General features: G+C 36.0%; 1 protein-coding gene across 2 annotated transcripts in view; it reads left to right on the top strand.

The window, feature by feature from the left end:
* Positions 1–17,729, top strand: part of LOC150106251 (mitochondrial 10-formyltetrahydrofolate dehydrogenase) — a 654,974-nt gene that overhangs the window by 463,546 nt on the left and 173,699 nt on the right. For both annotated transcript variants that reach the window (XM_090392273.1, XM_090392274.1), the window contains exon 16: positions 8,098–8,191. In XM_090392273.1, coding sequence (XP_090248399.1) covers positions 8,098–8,191 — 94 coding nt within the window. The remainder of the gene's footprint in view (positions 1–8,097; positions 8,192–17,729) is intronic.

Below are 17,729 nucleotides of genomic sequence, written 5' to 3'. Positions count from 1 at the left end.
ATCATCATCATCATCAAATTCCTGCCGTGTACCCTCAAGGGGTGTACAGAATATGATAGTATTACATGAAAAATTTACATCATTACTAACTTCCTGTCTACAATTTTCCTCCAAATCAGTCTGTTACTTGTCAAGACTCCAACATTATCAGATCTTATATTTCTATTGTCTAAGGCACTTTGTGCCGTTTCAATCCACCTATATCTTGGTCTTCCTCTAGGTCATTTTCCTGCCAACTTGGCAGAGAACATTTGTTTTGCTAATCTTTCCTCGTCCATTCTGTTTAAGTGACCATACCACTTGAGATTAGCTCTGCTAACTCATTCCTGGATGCTGACAATATCAAGTTATTTCCTAATATCCTCATTTTTAATATGATATTGCCATTGATGCCATCTGTTCACGCCTCTAATCTTTCTCAGGACTCTCATATCTGTGGTCTCTAGTCTTTGGTCAAGTATTTTACTTCTGACCCAGATCTCAAATCCATAAGTTAAAATTGGCGTGAATACTGTCTTGTATACAGCTAATTTAGACTAATTTCTCTCTTATTCCATATGAATTTATTCAATTGACTTCCTACCATACCAGCTTTGCTGATTCTGTTGTCTATTTCCATATTTAATTTATCATCTTCACTAAAAATCGTGCCTAAGTAGCTGAAATGTTTTATTTGTTCCATAGGTTCTCTGTTCACAATGCAATTGACATTTTCAATGATTCTGCCTATTTTCTTTGTCTTTTTATTGCTGACCTTTATTATTATTATTATTATAGGTATCTCCATGGAGTCGGTAGACTCATCGCAGGAGACCGAAGCTGGCAAAACAATATCTGTCATATCTTGAATTCTTGAATGCATTTACAGACGAAGAACTCACAACTAAGTCAGGCAACGAATTCCACTCATTCACCACCCTCCAGGCAAAAACCTTGTTCTCACACCCTTGTTAACCACACTCTTCTTTAATTTTCAGAAATGACCTCTTGTTCTTCCATCACTATCACACAGCTGAAACATTTCCCCTGCATCAATCCTATAAAAACCTTTCAGTAATTTAAATATTTCTATCATATCCCCTCTTCTCCGCCTATCAACAACCTCTGTTATCCACAAGTTCTCAGTCTATCAATGTGGGGAGCATTTTTTTACATCACTGACCAACTTAGTCACTCTTCTCTGAACCCTCTCCACAGCCTCCTCATCTCCAAGGAATCCAGGTGACCAGACCTGAGCACAGTAATCCAAATGTGGAAGTATCAATGCTTTATAAAGGGGAATAATAACCTCTTTGTCTCTAGATGTCAGTGTGTTCCTCAACAACCAAGTAATCCAATGTGCAATCTTGTACACCTTAGCAATGTGTCCCGTGAACTTCATCTCCCTATCTACCAACACCCCTAAGTCCATAGCTTCATCAATCTCTTGGAGCACTGTTCCATCAATGTAGTACACAGCTGGTGATCTTTTAATCCCAAAATGCATAACTTTACACTTTTCCACATTGAACTGACATCCATTACCTTTGCCCCTTAAATCATCCTGCAAACTTTCAACATCAGCTTGATTTTTTATTGTGCTACCCAACTTTGCATCATCAGCAAACAACTGAATATCTCCCTTTAAGCCATTTCCTATATCATTTATATACAACTTAAACAACAGCGGCCCAAACAGAGAGGCCTGAGGCACACCACTGGTCACCTGCCTCATCCTGGACTCGGCTCCTCCAAATACCACTTTCTGATATATCCTATATCCCCTGAGCCATTCTCCTATCCATATCATCAATTTAGTATCCATTCCCATCTGCTTCAATTTGCGTAACAATGTTCCATGGGGTATCCTGTCAAAGGCCTTAGCAAAATCCAGAAGTATCACTGTGTAGCCAGTTCCTTTGTCCAACTCAGATGTCATTCTGTTATAAAAAGTTAATAGATTGCTAAGGCAGGATCTACCTTAAACAAAACCATGTTGGCCTCTATAATGTATCATATCCTGATCCACCCATTCTTGAATTTTGTCTTTAACCAACTTATCCAATACTTTTACCACTACTCCCGAGATGCTGATTGGTGTGTAATTAACTACCGCAGTTTTAGAGCCATCTTTATGTAAAGGAACCACTTTGCCTAACTTCCACTCCCTAGGGACTATACCATATTCATACCATAGAGACCTACAAGTTGGTAAGGGGTTGTTGTAGGATCAATGCTGGAGAAGTTCTACAGAGAATAGTGGGAGATCAGGGGAGAACCAGAGGTCATCCCTGGAAATTGTATAAAGAGAGTGTGAGTAGGGGAGTGAGAGACAGGTTTTTTTCGTGCAGAGTTGTGAATGATTGGAATGCCTTGCCTGAGAGTGTGGTGTCTGCAAGGAGTTTGAATGTGTTTAAGACACGGTATGATGAGCTGTGTGTGTGTGATAAAAGGACCTCCCAGTTGAGTCTTTGACTCCATGAGGTCTTGGGATAATAATAATAATAATAAAAATATACCATATCTATTAAAACAGTTATTCATTTTAGTCAAGGAATCTTGCAGACATATAGCTGATTTATTTAGAAGTATAACATCATCTGCATAAAGCAAAGAGCTGACATTAGCATCTTCTCCAAGTTTGATATCATGTTTAATATCACTTTCCTTCATAATGTGATCCATATAGATAATGAAAAACACAGGGAATAATGTACATCCTTGTCTCAATCCAGATTTAACATTAAACCATCTTCCTGTACTTACTTTAATTCTAACTGCTGAACAACTCATATACAGACGAAGTATTGCTTGATATAATGGCCCCTTGACACAATATAACTGTAGCATATTGAATAGCTTCTCTCTTGGCACCTTGTCATGTGCCTTTTCCAGATTGAAAAAACTTAAATACAGATCTTTGTTATATTCCCATGATTTCTCCACTATTTGTCGTAAAGTGAAGATCTGATCCTAACAGCCTCTATTTGCCTGAATCCAGCTTGTTCTTCAACAAGCTTTTCTTCCATAATTCTTCTTAACAGTTTCTCAAGTATACCGGCATAAATCTTACCAGGAACACTCAGTATGGAAATACCTCTGTAATTCTCACATTCAGTTTTATTTCCCTTTTTATATATGGGTACTATGAGAGCTCTACTCCAATCATCAGGAATTCGCCCCTCTGTGCAGGCCTTTTGAACTATGCAGTGCAGCCATTGTAACACTTTTATACCACCATACTTCAGCATTTCTGGTCAAATATCATCTACACCTGCTGTCTTTCCACATTTCAAGCCTTTGATGGCATTTTCTACTTCAAGTATGGATATGTATTCCTGACTGTATGCCTGTTGAGTGTTTTTTACCACTGTACTATCACTGCTTGTTTCATTTAGCAATTTATCGAAGTAATTACTCCATACTTCAAGGATATCTTTTTCTATCGTTTTCATGTCACCTTTATCATCTCTAACTCCTTGTACAGGACTCTTTCCTCCATTTCTAAGCTTCTTCAACAACCTCCAGAATATTTTGCCACCTTCTTGATATTTATTTTCTATATTCTTGCCAAAGTCCTCCCATGACTTTTGTTTAGCTAGTTTTACAAAGTGTTTAGCTTTCTTACATTTGTCTCTATATTCTCTAAGAGCACAAGCTGATTGATTTTCCAGGAACTTTTGATATGCTTTCTTCTTTTCCTTCACTGCCTCTTTAACTTGCTGTGTCCACCATGGAGTTCTGATTTTTCTATCCTTGCAGACTACCTCAACACATGCCTCTCTGGCTGAATCAATCAGGGTTTTCTTCAAGGTTTGCCATTGAATCTCCAAGGTTTGGTTCCTGCCCTCAAACTCTTTCATTTTTTCTTCAGTACTCTTTGTGTATTTTAGTCTACAGTTCACATCTGAGAGCTGCTCAACTTTTATTTGCTTTAAAACTTTCTTACATGTTATTCTTTTCAATATGAAATTCAATTTTATCCTGCTCAAGACTAAATAGTGATCACTTCCAATTTCAAGTCCTCTGTACACTCTGGTGTCCTGCACCATGGTGAAATTATCACTATCAACAATAACATAGTCAATGAGACTTTTCTTATTCCTTGCCTCTTCTCAGTCCATGTGAATTTGTGCACTTTTTTTATGTTGGAACATGGTGTTAGTAATAACCAGTCCATGTCCTGAGCAGAAATCCAACAGGTATTTGCCATTATTATTAGCTTTTCTCTTTTCTCCAAATTTTCCCAAAACGTTATTGTATGTCTGACAGTCATTTCCTACTCTGCTATTTAGATTCCCAACAAGGACCAAGTTTTCCTTTTTCATTATGTCAGTTCTTTTTTCTGAAGACTCAAAAAATTCCTCCACTTCTGCCTTAATAGAACCTTCTGTGGGACCATAGGCACAAATAAGTCTCATTGTCCAGTTCCCCATTCTGATATTTGCCCACATCACTCTACTTGAGACTGCCTGCCATTCAAGAAGATTAGCCTCATATTTAGTGTTGAATACTATGGCTACTCCTTCTTTTCCTTGATTGTCATTGCCTGAATATAGCATTTTGTATTTATTGCTCAGAAAGATCTCACCAGTTTTTGTCTTTTTTATTTCAGTCACCTCTATTATGTTGATTTGGTACTTATCTAATTCCTCAGCTAGCTCCATTTCTTTGCCATTCAGGATTCTTATGTTGATAGTACCGATCTTTATCTCTGGTGATGTTGAGTTGGGGTTTTTTTTTTTTTTTCAGATTTGTTCCAGTAGCTGACTTTTCGCTGCTAACTCTGGTTCCCTGGCGAAAACAATGGGAGCCTTGTTTAACTGGGTGATGCCCCAGCCAGTATGAAATTTTGTCATGTTGTACCATCATTTTGTAATTTGGTTTAAGTCAATAAGAATACAATTTGGTCCTCTAAATCCCATATTTCCAGCCCATCCTCGTTCGTTCACTATCCAGGTAGATACCGAACAGGGTGCACCACGAGAAGGTGAGGATTGGACATTAAGTCAGAAGCCCTGGTCGATTCTCCACATTCCTTTAAAGGCTATGCGGAGGTCTCCTCTCAGTTATACATCTTTGACCCTTAAGCACCCGTAGGAAGGATAAATGAGAAAATAAATGAAACTGATGTAGTGGAACATCGAATAAAATGATGCTATGCACAAACAGTCAAGGATGGCAATACACTGTTGCAAGATTTAAGTTGGGGATCTGTAATTAATTTCATGTTGGAGGTTTAATGGAATATTAGTTTTAATGAGAAAGGATTAAAACTAATTTTAATGCTTTCAATATTTTGTCTCAGTCACAGAGACATCTTCAGGGATTACAAATAACTTTTTGTAACAACACACACAAATATAATACAATGATAAGTAAAACAAGTAAGTGAAATAAAGTCCTATCTAGGTGGTGTGCTCTCTGTGGTTGTTTGCAAGTGGCCTAGGATGTAAAAAAGGATCTCTGACAATTAATGTTTCCCAGATTTTGGGAAGTTTTATGCAACAGTTTTTGTTTAAATTAGGTTGATTCCTGAGTGCAGATGCAGATTCAAAAAAACAGTCCTTCTTTTTTGAATTTACTATGTTGGAGTTTTTTCCAGAATATCCTGTTGGTTGTATCCAAGGCCAAATTGACCATAATCGTGATTGCTGATGTATGACTTGTGTTCTTCTAACCGGATAGTTGCCGATCTACCTGTCCGAAGTAAGCCAGCTTATAGGAAAAAGTTTAAGCATATATCTTAAACGCTTTAACTCACTTGTTTTACTTATTTTACTTATTTGTATTGTTATTTGTGTGTGTTTTGTTACAAAAAGTTATTTGTAATCCCTGAAGATGTCTCTGTGACTGAGACGAAATATTGGAAGCATTAAAATTAGTTTTAATCCTTTCTCAGTGCTGATAATATTCCATTAAACCTCCAACATGAATTATTCACAGCACTTAAGCCTCAAGACATGGATCTGGAATTAATTACAAACTTTGCATTATTATTATAATACCTCTATGTAGTCAAAACACTCATTGTGTGTAGGTCCTACCTGTTGCACAGGGAGAATACGCAGACAGTGTATTCCACTCACCTTCTGCACTCCAAATAAAAACCTGCTCCTTACCTCCTTGTTTATACCCTCTTCATATAGCTTTCAGTAGTAGCCTCTTGTTATATCCCTGTCTCTCTATTCTGTGAAAATCTCCTCCACATTAGTCTTATAATAACCCCTCACCTCGCTAACATATGTCTCAGTCATATCTTCAACCCAGTCCTTCCTTCTAATCACAAACCACTGCAGATGAAATTCTTCAGTCTGTCTTTGCCTATGTGTTAAGGCTTAAATACTGGGAGAAACTCATCTTAGAAGATAGTGAAACTGCACTGAGAAATGATTAGTAAATAATATTTAATTCTTCCAGTATTTCATCTGAGTTACACAGACATCATCAACAAATACAATATGAGACTTGTAACACACACAAAGGCAACACAAAACTAAGTGAAATGTAGTTGAAAGACTAGTCTTTTGTCCACATGTGTAACACCCATTCACTCTAGTGAATAGGTGTTGTGGGCAGGGCCGGTGCTACCATTTAGGCAAACTAGGCAACCGCCTAGGGTGCAAAACTTCAAGCTATGCATTATTCATACTTTACTAAAATATCAAAACTAAATAGTGATATCTGATTTAGGTATCGATTCTTTTTCCTTATCCCTCACACATCGCACTATTTTACTATTTAACTCTTGGTTCTTTTTTTGTTCCTTACCTAAATGATTTGAACTTACCGCTATTTAAAATTCAGTTAAGATAAATATTTTAAAACGTTTGCCATTTTAAAATATTAAATTTCGGTATTTTATAACTTTTTTTTGTAAATGAATTATAACAGAGAATTTTCAAATTAATTAAAAAATAAAATAAAAAAAAAGTCCTATTAATTTAATCTGAAAGACAATTTTATTTTGTTTAATGTCAATTAGAAATATTTTAGTTTATGAAATAAGAGGTGCACTTGTGAAATAAGGGGCGCACTTGTAAACTTTGCCTAGCGCGCAAAATAACCTGGCACCGACAGTGGTTGTGGGATATCGTCTGATGAAATTTTTCAGTATAATGAAGATTGATCTTGATTTTTCTCTTACAGAGCAGTGAGTGAGTGGAAGAGTTTTCCTCTTGAAGTGGCGAGTGTATCTACTATGTATAAGTTTAAAAGAAGGTATGACAGGTGATATGGGTGATGTAAGACCTCCTTCAATAAGTCCTTGAATCCCTGGAGGCCTCAGACAAATAATAATAATAATATACTATTATATATACAGCTATCCATAATAATATACTTTTGGCAACTCATATATGGAAATATGACTTCTGCATTGCTTCATCCTTGGTATCACCTCTGGGTCTGGCTCCAACTGAAGAGATCTTAATAAAGGTCGAAACCAGTCTTGGTAGTGACCCTTCCCATATTGCATAGCATTATACATGTCCGCAAGGAGATGTGCTTTGCATTATGGGATACTAAGGCAAGTGATGTGAAGTTAGTCCACCTTTGCCACGAGTTGCCTCAGTTCTAAAGATACTTCAGATGCAAACTTTGTTTGCTTACACTTGGATACAGGATTAAACCAAATATATAATTTATAGTATAACTAAGTGAAAAAACTTCTAACATCTAATCTTATTCTAATCCAGAGTAATTTATTAATAAGGTGTGACATCTTTTGGCAACTTGTATATGGAAATATGACTTCTGCATTGCTTCAACCTTGGTATCACCTCTAGGTCTAGCTCCCACTGAAGAGACCTCAATAAAGGTCGAAACCGGTTTGAGTAGTGATCCTTCCCATAATGCATAGCATTATACATATCTGCACGGAGATGTACTTTGCATTATGGGATACTAAGGCAAGTGATGTGAAGTCAGTCCACCTTTGCCACGAGTTGCCCCAGTTCTAAAGATACTTCAGATGCCAACTTTGTTTGCTTACACTTGGATAAAGGATTAAACCAAATATATAATTTATAATAATAATATACATTATTTATATGTATATCAGAAATTTGATAATGAAGATGATTTCTAATGTTTTTACCTTCATTACCTGAATATTAGGAAGAGAATGTGGCCAAGCTATAGTTGACCATCCTGAAATTCGCAAAGTTGGTTTTACTGGTTCCACTTCTATTGGCAAAGGAATCATGAAAAGGTAAGAATGTGAATAATTAAAAATTACTTTTGTATTTATCATTATTATTATAACCTCCATGGAATCAGTAGACTCGTTTTGAGTGGTCTCCCTCACCATGCAAATATGTTAACCATACCCAGTTACATTGAGTCAATAGACTCGTTGTGTGAAGGCTCACTCACGAAGCGATATATCTGTCATTTTAATCTTACTCATTCACAATTATAGCATTCACAACACAATATTTCTGCATTCCACGTTATTATAATATTATGAGATATTTTTATTATTATTATCATATAATATCATTTGATAATATTATGACATATTCAGACCTCCATAGAGTCAAAAATCACATTGAGACACATTTTAATCTATATTCTATATGCCGTTTGCTCTGTCATCCTGCTCATTAAATACGCTCCACTCATAAAACCTGTTACATCCACATTATAAAAGTTCGGGGGATAACTCCTTCTATCCTTGCCTTTCCAGTTCTATGAAAAATTACTTTTCATTGAAAAGTAATTATCTTTGAAAAAATACAAGAATTTATACAATAATATACAGTATCAAAAGTAAGATGTAAGAACCAGATGTCTTCTTTTTATTAATAAGAATATTCGGATTGGCTGATATAATTCTTAATCTTTCTTACATGAATGTTTTTTTGTAAATTGTTCTATAAATATATATACACCCAATTCTCTATTTACATGGTAGATTGGTTCCAGAAAAAAACTGTTAAATGAAAACTATGTAAAAAAGAATACAGTGCATATGAAAAAATAGAAGAATGGTTCCAGATGTGAAAACCTAATACAAACAAAAAGTTATTTTCATACCAAATGTAAAATCATTGAATAATACTCTATTTAATTTTAATGGTATATTTTTTATTTTAAATACTTATTTAAAGCATATACATAGATATCTTTCTTAAAGAAAATAGTGTATCACTAATAAAACAGAAATTCAAAAAGGCCCAAATACACCTGCATATATGGTTATTAGTTAAATTTTATACAGCGTAACTTTCTGACAGTAACTGCATTCTTTTGTGTGAGACAAATTAAGTCACGTTCATCACTTGAAACACTTTGGCTGTACTGTTCATACTGCATTAGCGAGACGTTTTCTTCAGTAAAAGGAACTAAGTTAGCACTAATTTCCAATAATTCTGAAGGTTGATTTTTTTTACTGCAAACTCTGTAATTAATCCTTGAGATCCTGTCTTGACTAGATCTTTGTATAATTCTTCATATTGCACCATAAATGACTTCAGTTCATGTTTAAACTGTTCAGCTTGTGCAGTATTTGGACCATGTGTAAGAAAATGACTGCAATTTACTAGTTACCATTTGAAGCTCTTCTTTAACTAAACCTGCAGTGAGTGGACTCTCTTCGTCATCATCATCACTTTTTTCTATTTTGTTGAGGTTCTAAAGGATAGCATCTATTATTTCATCATCACAAACAGCCATGTCAACCATCAGTTCTTCAATCAGCAGACGAAAAATCATCAAATTCTTTTCCGCCAACTGCATGTGCTAACTCGATCTTGATGATATTGGGATATTTATTTGTATGCAAAGGTACAGGGTTTTTCTTTTTCTTACATTCTAGCCAAGTAGCTTTCCACCATGCATTTAAAGTTCATCATCATCAAATTCCTGTCACGTACCCTCAAGAGATGTACGGGATATTACGATAGTACTACATGAAGAACTTACAGCAATACTAACTTCCTATCAACAATTTTCCTCCAAATCAATCTGTTATCTGTCAAGTCTCCAACATTATCAGATCTTATATATCTGTCTTCTAAGGCACTTTTTACTATCCATCCACCTATATCTTAATCTTCCTCTGGGACTTTCTACTGCCAACCTGGCAGAGAACACTAGTTTTGCTAATCTTTCCTCTCCCATTCTGTTTAAGTGACCATACCATCTGAGATTAGCTCTGCTAACGCATTCCAGGATGCTGACAATGTTGAGTTATTTCTAATATACTTGTATACATCTAATTTAGAGTTTTGACTAATTTCTCTCTTATTCCATATAAGTTTATTCAGTTGACTTCCTGCTATACTAGCTTTGTTGATTCTGTTGTTGATATTCATATTTATTTCATTGACCATCTTCACTAAAAATCGTTCCTAAATAGCAGAAAGGTTTCACATGTTGTATGCATTCTCCATTCATGATGCAGTTCATATTTTCAATGCTTCTACCTGTTTTCATTGTCTGTGCCTTGTATTGCTGACCTTCATACCAAATCTATTAGAAAAGTCATTCAATTTAGTCAGGGAATCTTGCAGACTTGTACTGGATTTATTTAGAAGTATAACATCATTCGCATAAAGGGTTGAGATTAATATTTCCAATTTTGATATCAGGTTTAATACCACTTTCCTTCATAATGCGATCCACAAAGATAATAAATAACAAAGGGGATAATGTACATCCTTGTCTGACACCAGATTTAACATAAAACTATCTTCCTGTACTTCAATTCTAACTGCTGACTTAGAACTCTTATCATCATCATCAAATTCCTGCCATGTACCCTCAAGGGGTGTACAGGATATGATAGTACTACGTGAAAAAAATTACATCATTACTAACTTCCTATCTACAATTTTCCTCCAAATCAGTCTGTTACTTGTCAAGACTCCAACATTATCAGATCTTATATTTCTATCGTCTAAGGCACTTTGTACTGTATCAATCCACCTATATCTTGGTCTCCCTCTGGGTTATTTTCCTGCCAACCTGGCAGAGAACACTTGTTTTGCTAATCTTTCTTCGCCCATTCTGTTTAAGTGACCATACCACCTGAGATTAGCTCTGCTAATGCATTCCTGGATGCTGACAATGTCAAGTTCTTTCCTAATATCCTCGTTTTTAATATGATATTGCCATTGATGACATCTGTTCACGCCTCTAATCTTTCTCAGGACTCTCATATCTGCGGTCTCTAGTCTTTGGTCAAGTGTTTTACTTCTGACCCAGCTCTCAGATCTATAAGTTAAAACTGGTTTGAACACTGTCTTGTATACAGCTAATTTAGTGTTCTGACTAATTTCTCTCTTATTCCATATGAATTTATTCACTTGACTTCCCACCATACCAGCTTTGCTGATTCTGTTGTCTATTTCTATATTTAATTTGCCATCTTCAGTAAAAATTGTGCCTAAATAGCTGAAATGTTTTACTTGTTCCACAGTTTCTCCATTCACAACACAGTTGACATTTTCAATGATTCTGCCTATTTTCATTGCCTTTGTCTTTTTATTGCTGACCTTCATACCATATCTATTACAACAGTTATTCAACTTAGTCAGAGAATCTTGCAGACTTGTAGCAGATTTATTTAGCAGTATAACATCATCTGCATAAAGAAAAGAGCTGACATTAACTTCTCCAATTTTGATATGTTTAATACCACTTTCCTTCATAACATGATCCATATAGATAATGAATAACAGAGGGAATAATGTACATCCTTGTCTCACACCAGATTTAACATTAAACCATCTTCCTGTACTTCCTTCAATTCTAACTGCTGAATTACAACTCAAATAAAGACTAAGTATTATTTGATATAATGCCCCATTGACACCATATAACTGCAGCGTATTGAATAGCTTCTCTCTTGGCACCTTGTCATATGCCTTTTCCAAATCGACAAAACTTAAATACAGATCTTTGTTATATTCCCATACTTTCTCGACTATTTGTCGTAAAGTGAAGATCTGATTCTGACAGCCTCTATTTGGCCTGAATCCAGCTTGTTCTTCACCAAGCTTTTCGTCCACTATTCTTCTCAACCGTTTCTCAAGTATACTTGCATAGATCTTGCCAGGAACACTCAGTAGGATAATACCTCTGTAATTCTCACATTCAGTTTTATTTCCCTTTTTATATATGGGTACTATTAGAGCTCTACTCCAATCATCAGGAATTCGTCCCTCTGTCCAGGCTTTCTGAACTATGCAGTTCAGCCACTGTAAAACTCTTATACCACCATACTTCAGCATTTGTGGTCGAATATCATCTACTCCTGCTGCCTTTCCACATTTCAAGGACTTTGATGGCTTTTTCTACTTCAAGTATGGATATGTATTCCTGACTGCATGCCTGGTCAGTGTTTTTTTACCACTGTGCTGTCATCACTGCTTGTTTCATTTAGCAATTTATCGAAGTAATTACTCCATATTTCAAGGAAATCTTTTTCTACCGTTTTCATGTGGTTTATCATCTCTAACTCCTTTTACAGCACTCTTTCCTCCATTCCCAAGCTTCTTCAACAACCTCCAGAATATTTTGCCACCTTCTTGATATTTATTTTCTATATTCTTGCCAAAGTCCTCCCATGACTTTTGTTTAGCTAGTATTACACAGTGTTTCGCATTCTTGCATTTGTCTCTATATTCTCTAAGAGCACAAGCTGACTTTTTTGAACGGAACTTTTGATATGCTTTCTTCTTTTCCTTCACTGCCTCTTTAACTTCCTGTGTCCACCAGGGAATTCTGATATTTTTATCCTTGCAGACAACCACACCACATGCCTCTCTGGCAGAATCAATCAATGTTTTCTTTTGAGTTTGCCACTGAATCTCCAAGGTTTGATTCCTGTTCTCTAATTCTTGAATTTTTTCTTCAATAATCTTTGTGTATTTTAGTCTACAGTTCCCATTTCAGAGCTGCTCAACTTTTATTCGCCTTAAAACTTTCTTACATGTTATTCTTTTCAATATGAAATTCAATTTTATCCTGCTCAAGACTAAATAGTGATCACTTCCAATTTCAAATCCTCTGTACACTCTGCTGTTCTGCACCAGGGAGAAAACATCACCATCAACAATAACATAGTCAATGAGACTTTCCTTGTTCCTAGCCTCTTCTCTCCATGTGAATTTGTGCACATTTTTATGTTGGAACATCACCATCATCATCATCATCAAATTCCTGCCATGTACCCTCAAGGGGTGTACAGGATATGATAGTACTACATGAAAAATTTACATCATTATTAATTTCCTATCTACAATTTTCCTCCAAATCAGTCTGTTACTTGTCAAGACTCCAACATTATCAGATCTTATATTTCTATCGTATAAGGCACTTTGGACTGTATCAATCCACCTATATCTTGGTCTTCCTCTGGGTCGTTTTCCTGCCAACCTGGCAGAGAACACTCGTTTTGCTAATCTTTCCTAGCCCATTCTGTTTAAGTGACCATACCACCTGAGATTAGCTCTGCTAATGCATTCCTGGATGCTGACAATGTCAAGTTCTTTCCTAATATCCTCATTTTTAATATGATATTGCCATTGATGCCATCTGTTCACGCCTATAACCTTTCTCAGGACTCTCATATCTGTGGTCTCTAGTCTTTGGTCAAGTGTTTTACTTCTGACCCAGCTCTCAGATCTATAAGTTAAAACTGGTTTGAACACTGTCTTGTATACAGCTAATTTAGTGTTTTCCGACTAATTTCTCTCTTATTCCATATGAATTTATTCACTTGACTTCCCACCATACCATCTTTGCTGATTCTGTTGTCTATTTCTATATTTAATTTACCATCTTCAGTAAAAATCGTGCCTAAATAGCTGAAATGTTTTACTTGTTCCACAGGTTCTCCATTCACAACACAGTTGACATTTTCAATGATTCTGCCTATTTTCATTGTCTTTGTCTTTTTATTGCTGACCTTCATACCATATCTATTACAACAGCTATTCAATTTAGTCAGAGAATTTTGCAGACTTGTAGCAGATTTATTTAGAAGTATAACATCATCCGCATAAAGCAAAGAGCTGACATTAACATCTCCAATTTTGATATCATGTTTAATACCACTTTCCTTCATAATGTGATCCATATAGATAATGAATAACAAATGGGATAATGTACATCCTTGTCTCACACCAGATTTAACATTAAACCATCTTCCTGTACTTCCTTCAATTCTAACTGCTGAATTACAACTGAAATAAAGACTAAGTATTGCTTGATATAATGCTCCATTGACACCATATAACTGCAGCATATTGAATAGCTTCTCTCTTGGCACCTTGTCATATGCCTTTTCCAAATCGACAAAACTTAAATACAGATCTTTGTTATATTCCCATGCTTTCTCGACTATTTGTCGTAAAATGAATATCGGATCCTGACAGCCTCTATTTGGCCTGAATCCAGCTTGTTCTTCACCAAGCTTTTCTTCCACAATTCTTCTCAACCGTGTCTCAAGTATACTTGCATAGATCTTGCCAGGAACACTCAGTAGGGAAATACCGCTGTAATTCTCACATTCAGTTTTATTTCCTTTTTTATATATGGGTACTATGAGAGCTCTACTCCAATCATCGGGAATTAGTCCCTCTGTCCAGGCCTTCTGAACTATGCAGTGCAGCCACTGTAAGACTCTCACACCACCATACTTACTAACACCATGTTGGAACATATTGTTAGTAATAACCAGTCCATGTCCTTAGCAGAAATCCAACAGATATTTGCCGTTATTATTAGCTTTGCTCTTTTCTCCAAATTTTCCCAAAACGTTATTGTATGTCTGACAATCATTTCCTACTCTGCTATTTAGATCCCCAACAAGGACCAACTTTTTCTTTTTCATTGTGTCAGTTGCTTTTTCTAAAGCCTCAAAAAATTCCTCCACCTCTACCTTAGTAGAACCTTCTGTGGGACCATAGGCACAAATCAGTCTCATTGTCCAGTTCCCCATTCTCATATTTGCTCACATTACTGTACTTGAGACTGCCTGCCATTCAAGAACATTGGCTTCGTATTTTGTGTTGAATACTATGGCTACTCCTTCTTTTCCCTGATTGTCATTGCCTAAATATAACATTTTGTATTTATTGCTCAGAAAGATCTCATCAGTTTTTGTCTTTTTTATTTCAGTCACCTCTATTATGTCGATTTGGTACTTATCTAATTCCTCAGCTAGCTCCATTTCTTTGCCATTCAGGATTCTTATGTTGATAGTACCGATCTTTATCTCTGGTGATGTTGAGTTGGGTTTTTTTTTTTTTTTCAGATTTGTTCCAGTAGCTGACTTTTCGCTGTTCACTCTGGTTCCCTGCCGAAAACAATGGGAGCCTTGTTTAACTGGGCGATGCCCCAGCCGGCATGAAATTTTATCATGTTGTACCATCATTTTTTATTTTTTTTAACCAATTAGAATACAATTGGCAAATATCTGTTGGATTTCTGCTCAGGACATGGACTGGTTATTACTAACACCATGTTCCAACATAAAAATGTGCACAAATTCACATGGAGAGAAGAGGCTAGGAATAAGAAAAGTCTCATTAACTATGTTATTGTTGATAGTGATGTTTTCTCCCTGGTGCAGGACACCAGAGTGTACAGAGGATTTGAAATTGGAAGTGATCACTATTTAGTCTTGAGCAGGATAAAATTGAATTTCATATTGAAAAGAATAACATGTAAGAAAGTTTTAAAGCGAATAAAAGTTGAGCAGCTCTCAGATGTGAACTGTAGACTAAAATACACAAAGATTATTGAAGAAAAAATGAAAGAGTTTGAGAACAGGAATCAAGCCTTGGAGATTCAGTGGCAAACTCTGAAGGAAACATTGATTGATTCTGCCAGAGAGGCATGTGGTGAGGTTGTGTGCAAGGATAAAAAAATCAGAACTCCCTGGTGGAAACAGGAAGTTAAAGAGGCAGTGAAGGAAAAGAAGAAAGCATATCAAAAGTTCCTGGCAAATAAGTCAGCTTTTACTCTTACAGAATACAGAGACAAATGTAAGAAAGCTAAACAGTGTGTAAAACTAGCTAAACAAAAGTCATGGGAGGACTTTGGCAAGAATATAGAAAATAAATATCAAGAAGGTGGCAAAATATTCTGGAGGTTGTTGAAGAAGCTTAGGAATGGAGGAAAGAGTGCTGTAAAAGGAATTAGAGATGATAAAGGTGAAATGAAAACAGGAGAAAAAGATATCCTTGAAGTATGGAGTAATTACTTTGAAAAACTGCTAAATGAAACAAGTAGTGATGACAGCACAAGTGATAAAAAACACTGACCAGGCATGCAGTCAGGAATACATATCCATACTTGAAGTAGAAAAAGCCATCAAAGGCTTGAAATGTGGAAAGGCAGCAGGAGTAGATGATATTCGACCAGAAATGCTGAAGTATGGTGGTATAAGAGTCTTAGTTCAGAAAGCCTGGACAGAGGGACGAATTCCCGATGATTGGAGTAGAGCTCTCATGGTACCCATATATAAAAAAGGGAAATAAAACTGAATGTGAGAATTACAGAGGTATTATCCTACTGAGTGTTCCTGGCAAGACCTATGCAAGTATACTTGAGAAACGGTTGAGAAGAATTGTGGAAGAAAAGCTTGGTGAAGAACAAGCTGGATTCAGGCCAAATAGAGGCTGTCAGGATCAGATCTTCACTTTACGACAAATAGTCGAGAAAGCATGGGAATATAACAAAGATCTGTATTTAAGTTTTGTCGATTTGGAAAAGGCATATGACAAGGTGCCAAGAGAGAAGCTATTCAATACGCTGCAGTTATATGGTGTCAATGGGGCATTATATCAAGCAATACTTAGTCTTTATTTGAGTTGTGAGTCAGCAGTTAGAATTGAAGGAAGTACAGGAAGATGGTTTAATGTTAAATCTGGTGTGAGACAAGGATGTACATTATCCCCTCTGTTATTCATTATCTATATGGATCACATTATGAAGGAATGTGGTATTAAACCTGATATCAAAATTGGAGATGTTAATGTCAGCTCTTTGCTTTATGCAGATGATGTTATACTTCTAAATAAATCTGCTACAAGTCTGCAAGATTCTCTGACTAAATTGAATAGCTGTTGTAATAGATATGGTATGAAGGTCAGCAATAAAAAGACAAAGACAATGAAAATAGGCAGAATCATTGAAAATGTCAACTGTGTTGTGAATGGAGAACCGGTGGAACAAGTAAAAGATTTCAGCTACTTAGGCACAATTTTTACTGAAGATGGTAAACTAAATATAGAAATAGACAACAGAATCAGCAAAGCTGGTATCGTGGGAAGTCAATTGAATAAATTCATATGGAATAAGAAAGAAATTAGTCGGAACACTAAATTAGCTGTATACAAGACTGTGTTCAAACCAATTTTAACTTATGGATCTGAGAGCTGGGTCAGAAGTAAAACACTTGACCAAAGACTAGAGACCGCAGATATGAGAGTCCTGAGAAAGATTAGAGGCGTGAACAGATGGCATCAATGCAATATCATATTAAAAATGAGGATATTAGGAAAGAACTTGACATTGTCAGCATCCAGGAATGCGTTAGCAGAGCTAATCTCAGATGGTATGGTCACTTAAATAGAATGGGAGAGGAAAGATTAGCAAAACAAGTGTTCTCTGCCAGGTTGGCAGGAAAACGACCCAGAGGAAGACCAAGATATAGGTGGATTGATACGGTACAAAGTGCCTTAGACGATAGAAATATAAGATCTGATAATGTTGGAGTCTTGACAAGTAAC

Source organism: Typopeltis vanoorti, chromosome 5 (genome assembly GCF_054136105.1).
Source record: "Typopeltis vanoorti isolate ZY-2024b chromosome 5, IOZ_Tvanoo_1.0, whole genome shotgun sequence".
NCBI classification, from domain to species: domain Eukaryota; kingdom Metazoa; phylum Arthropoda; class Arachnida; order Uropygi; family Thelyphonidae; genus Typopeltis; species Typopeltis vanoorti.
This window is presented reverse-complemented; position numbering and strand designations above follow the sequence as displayed.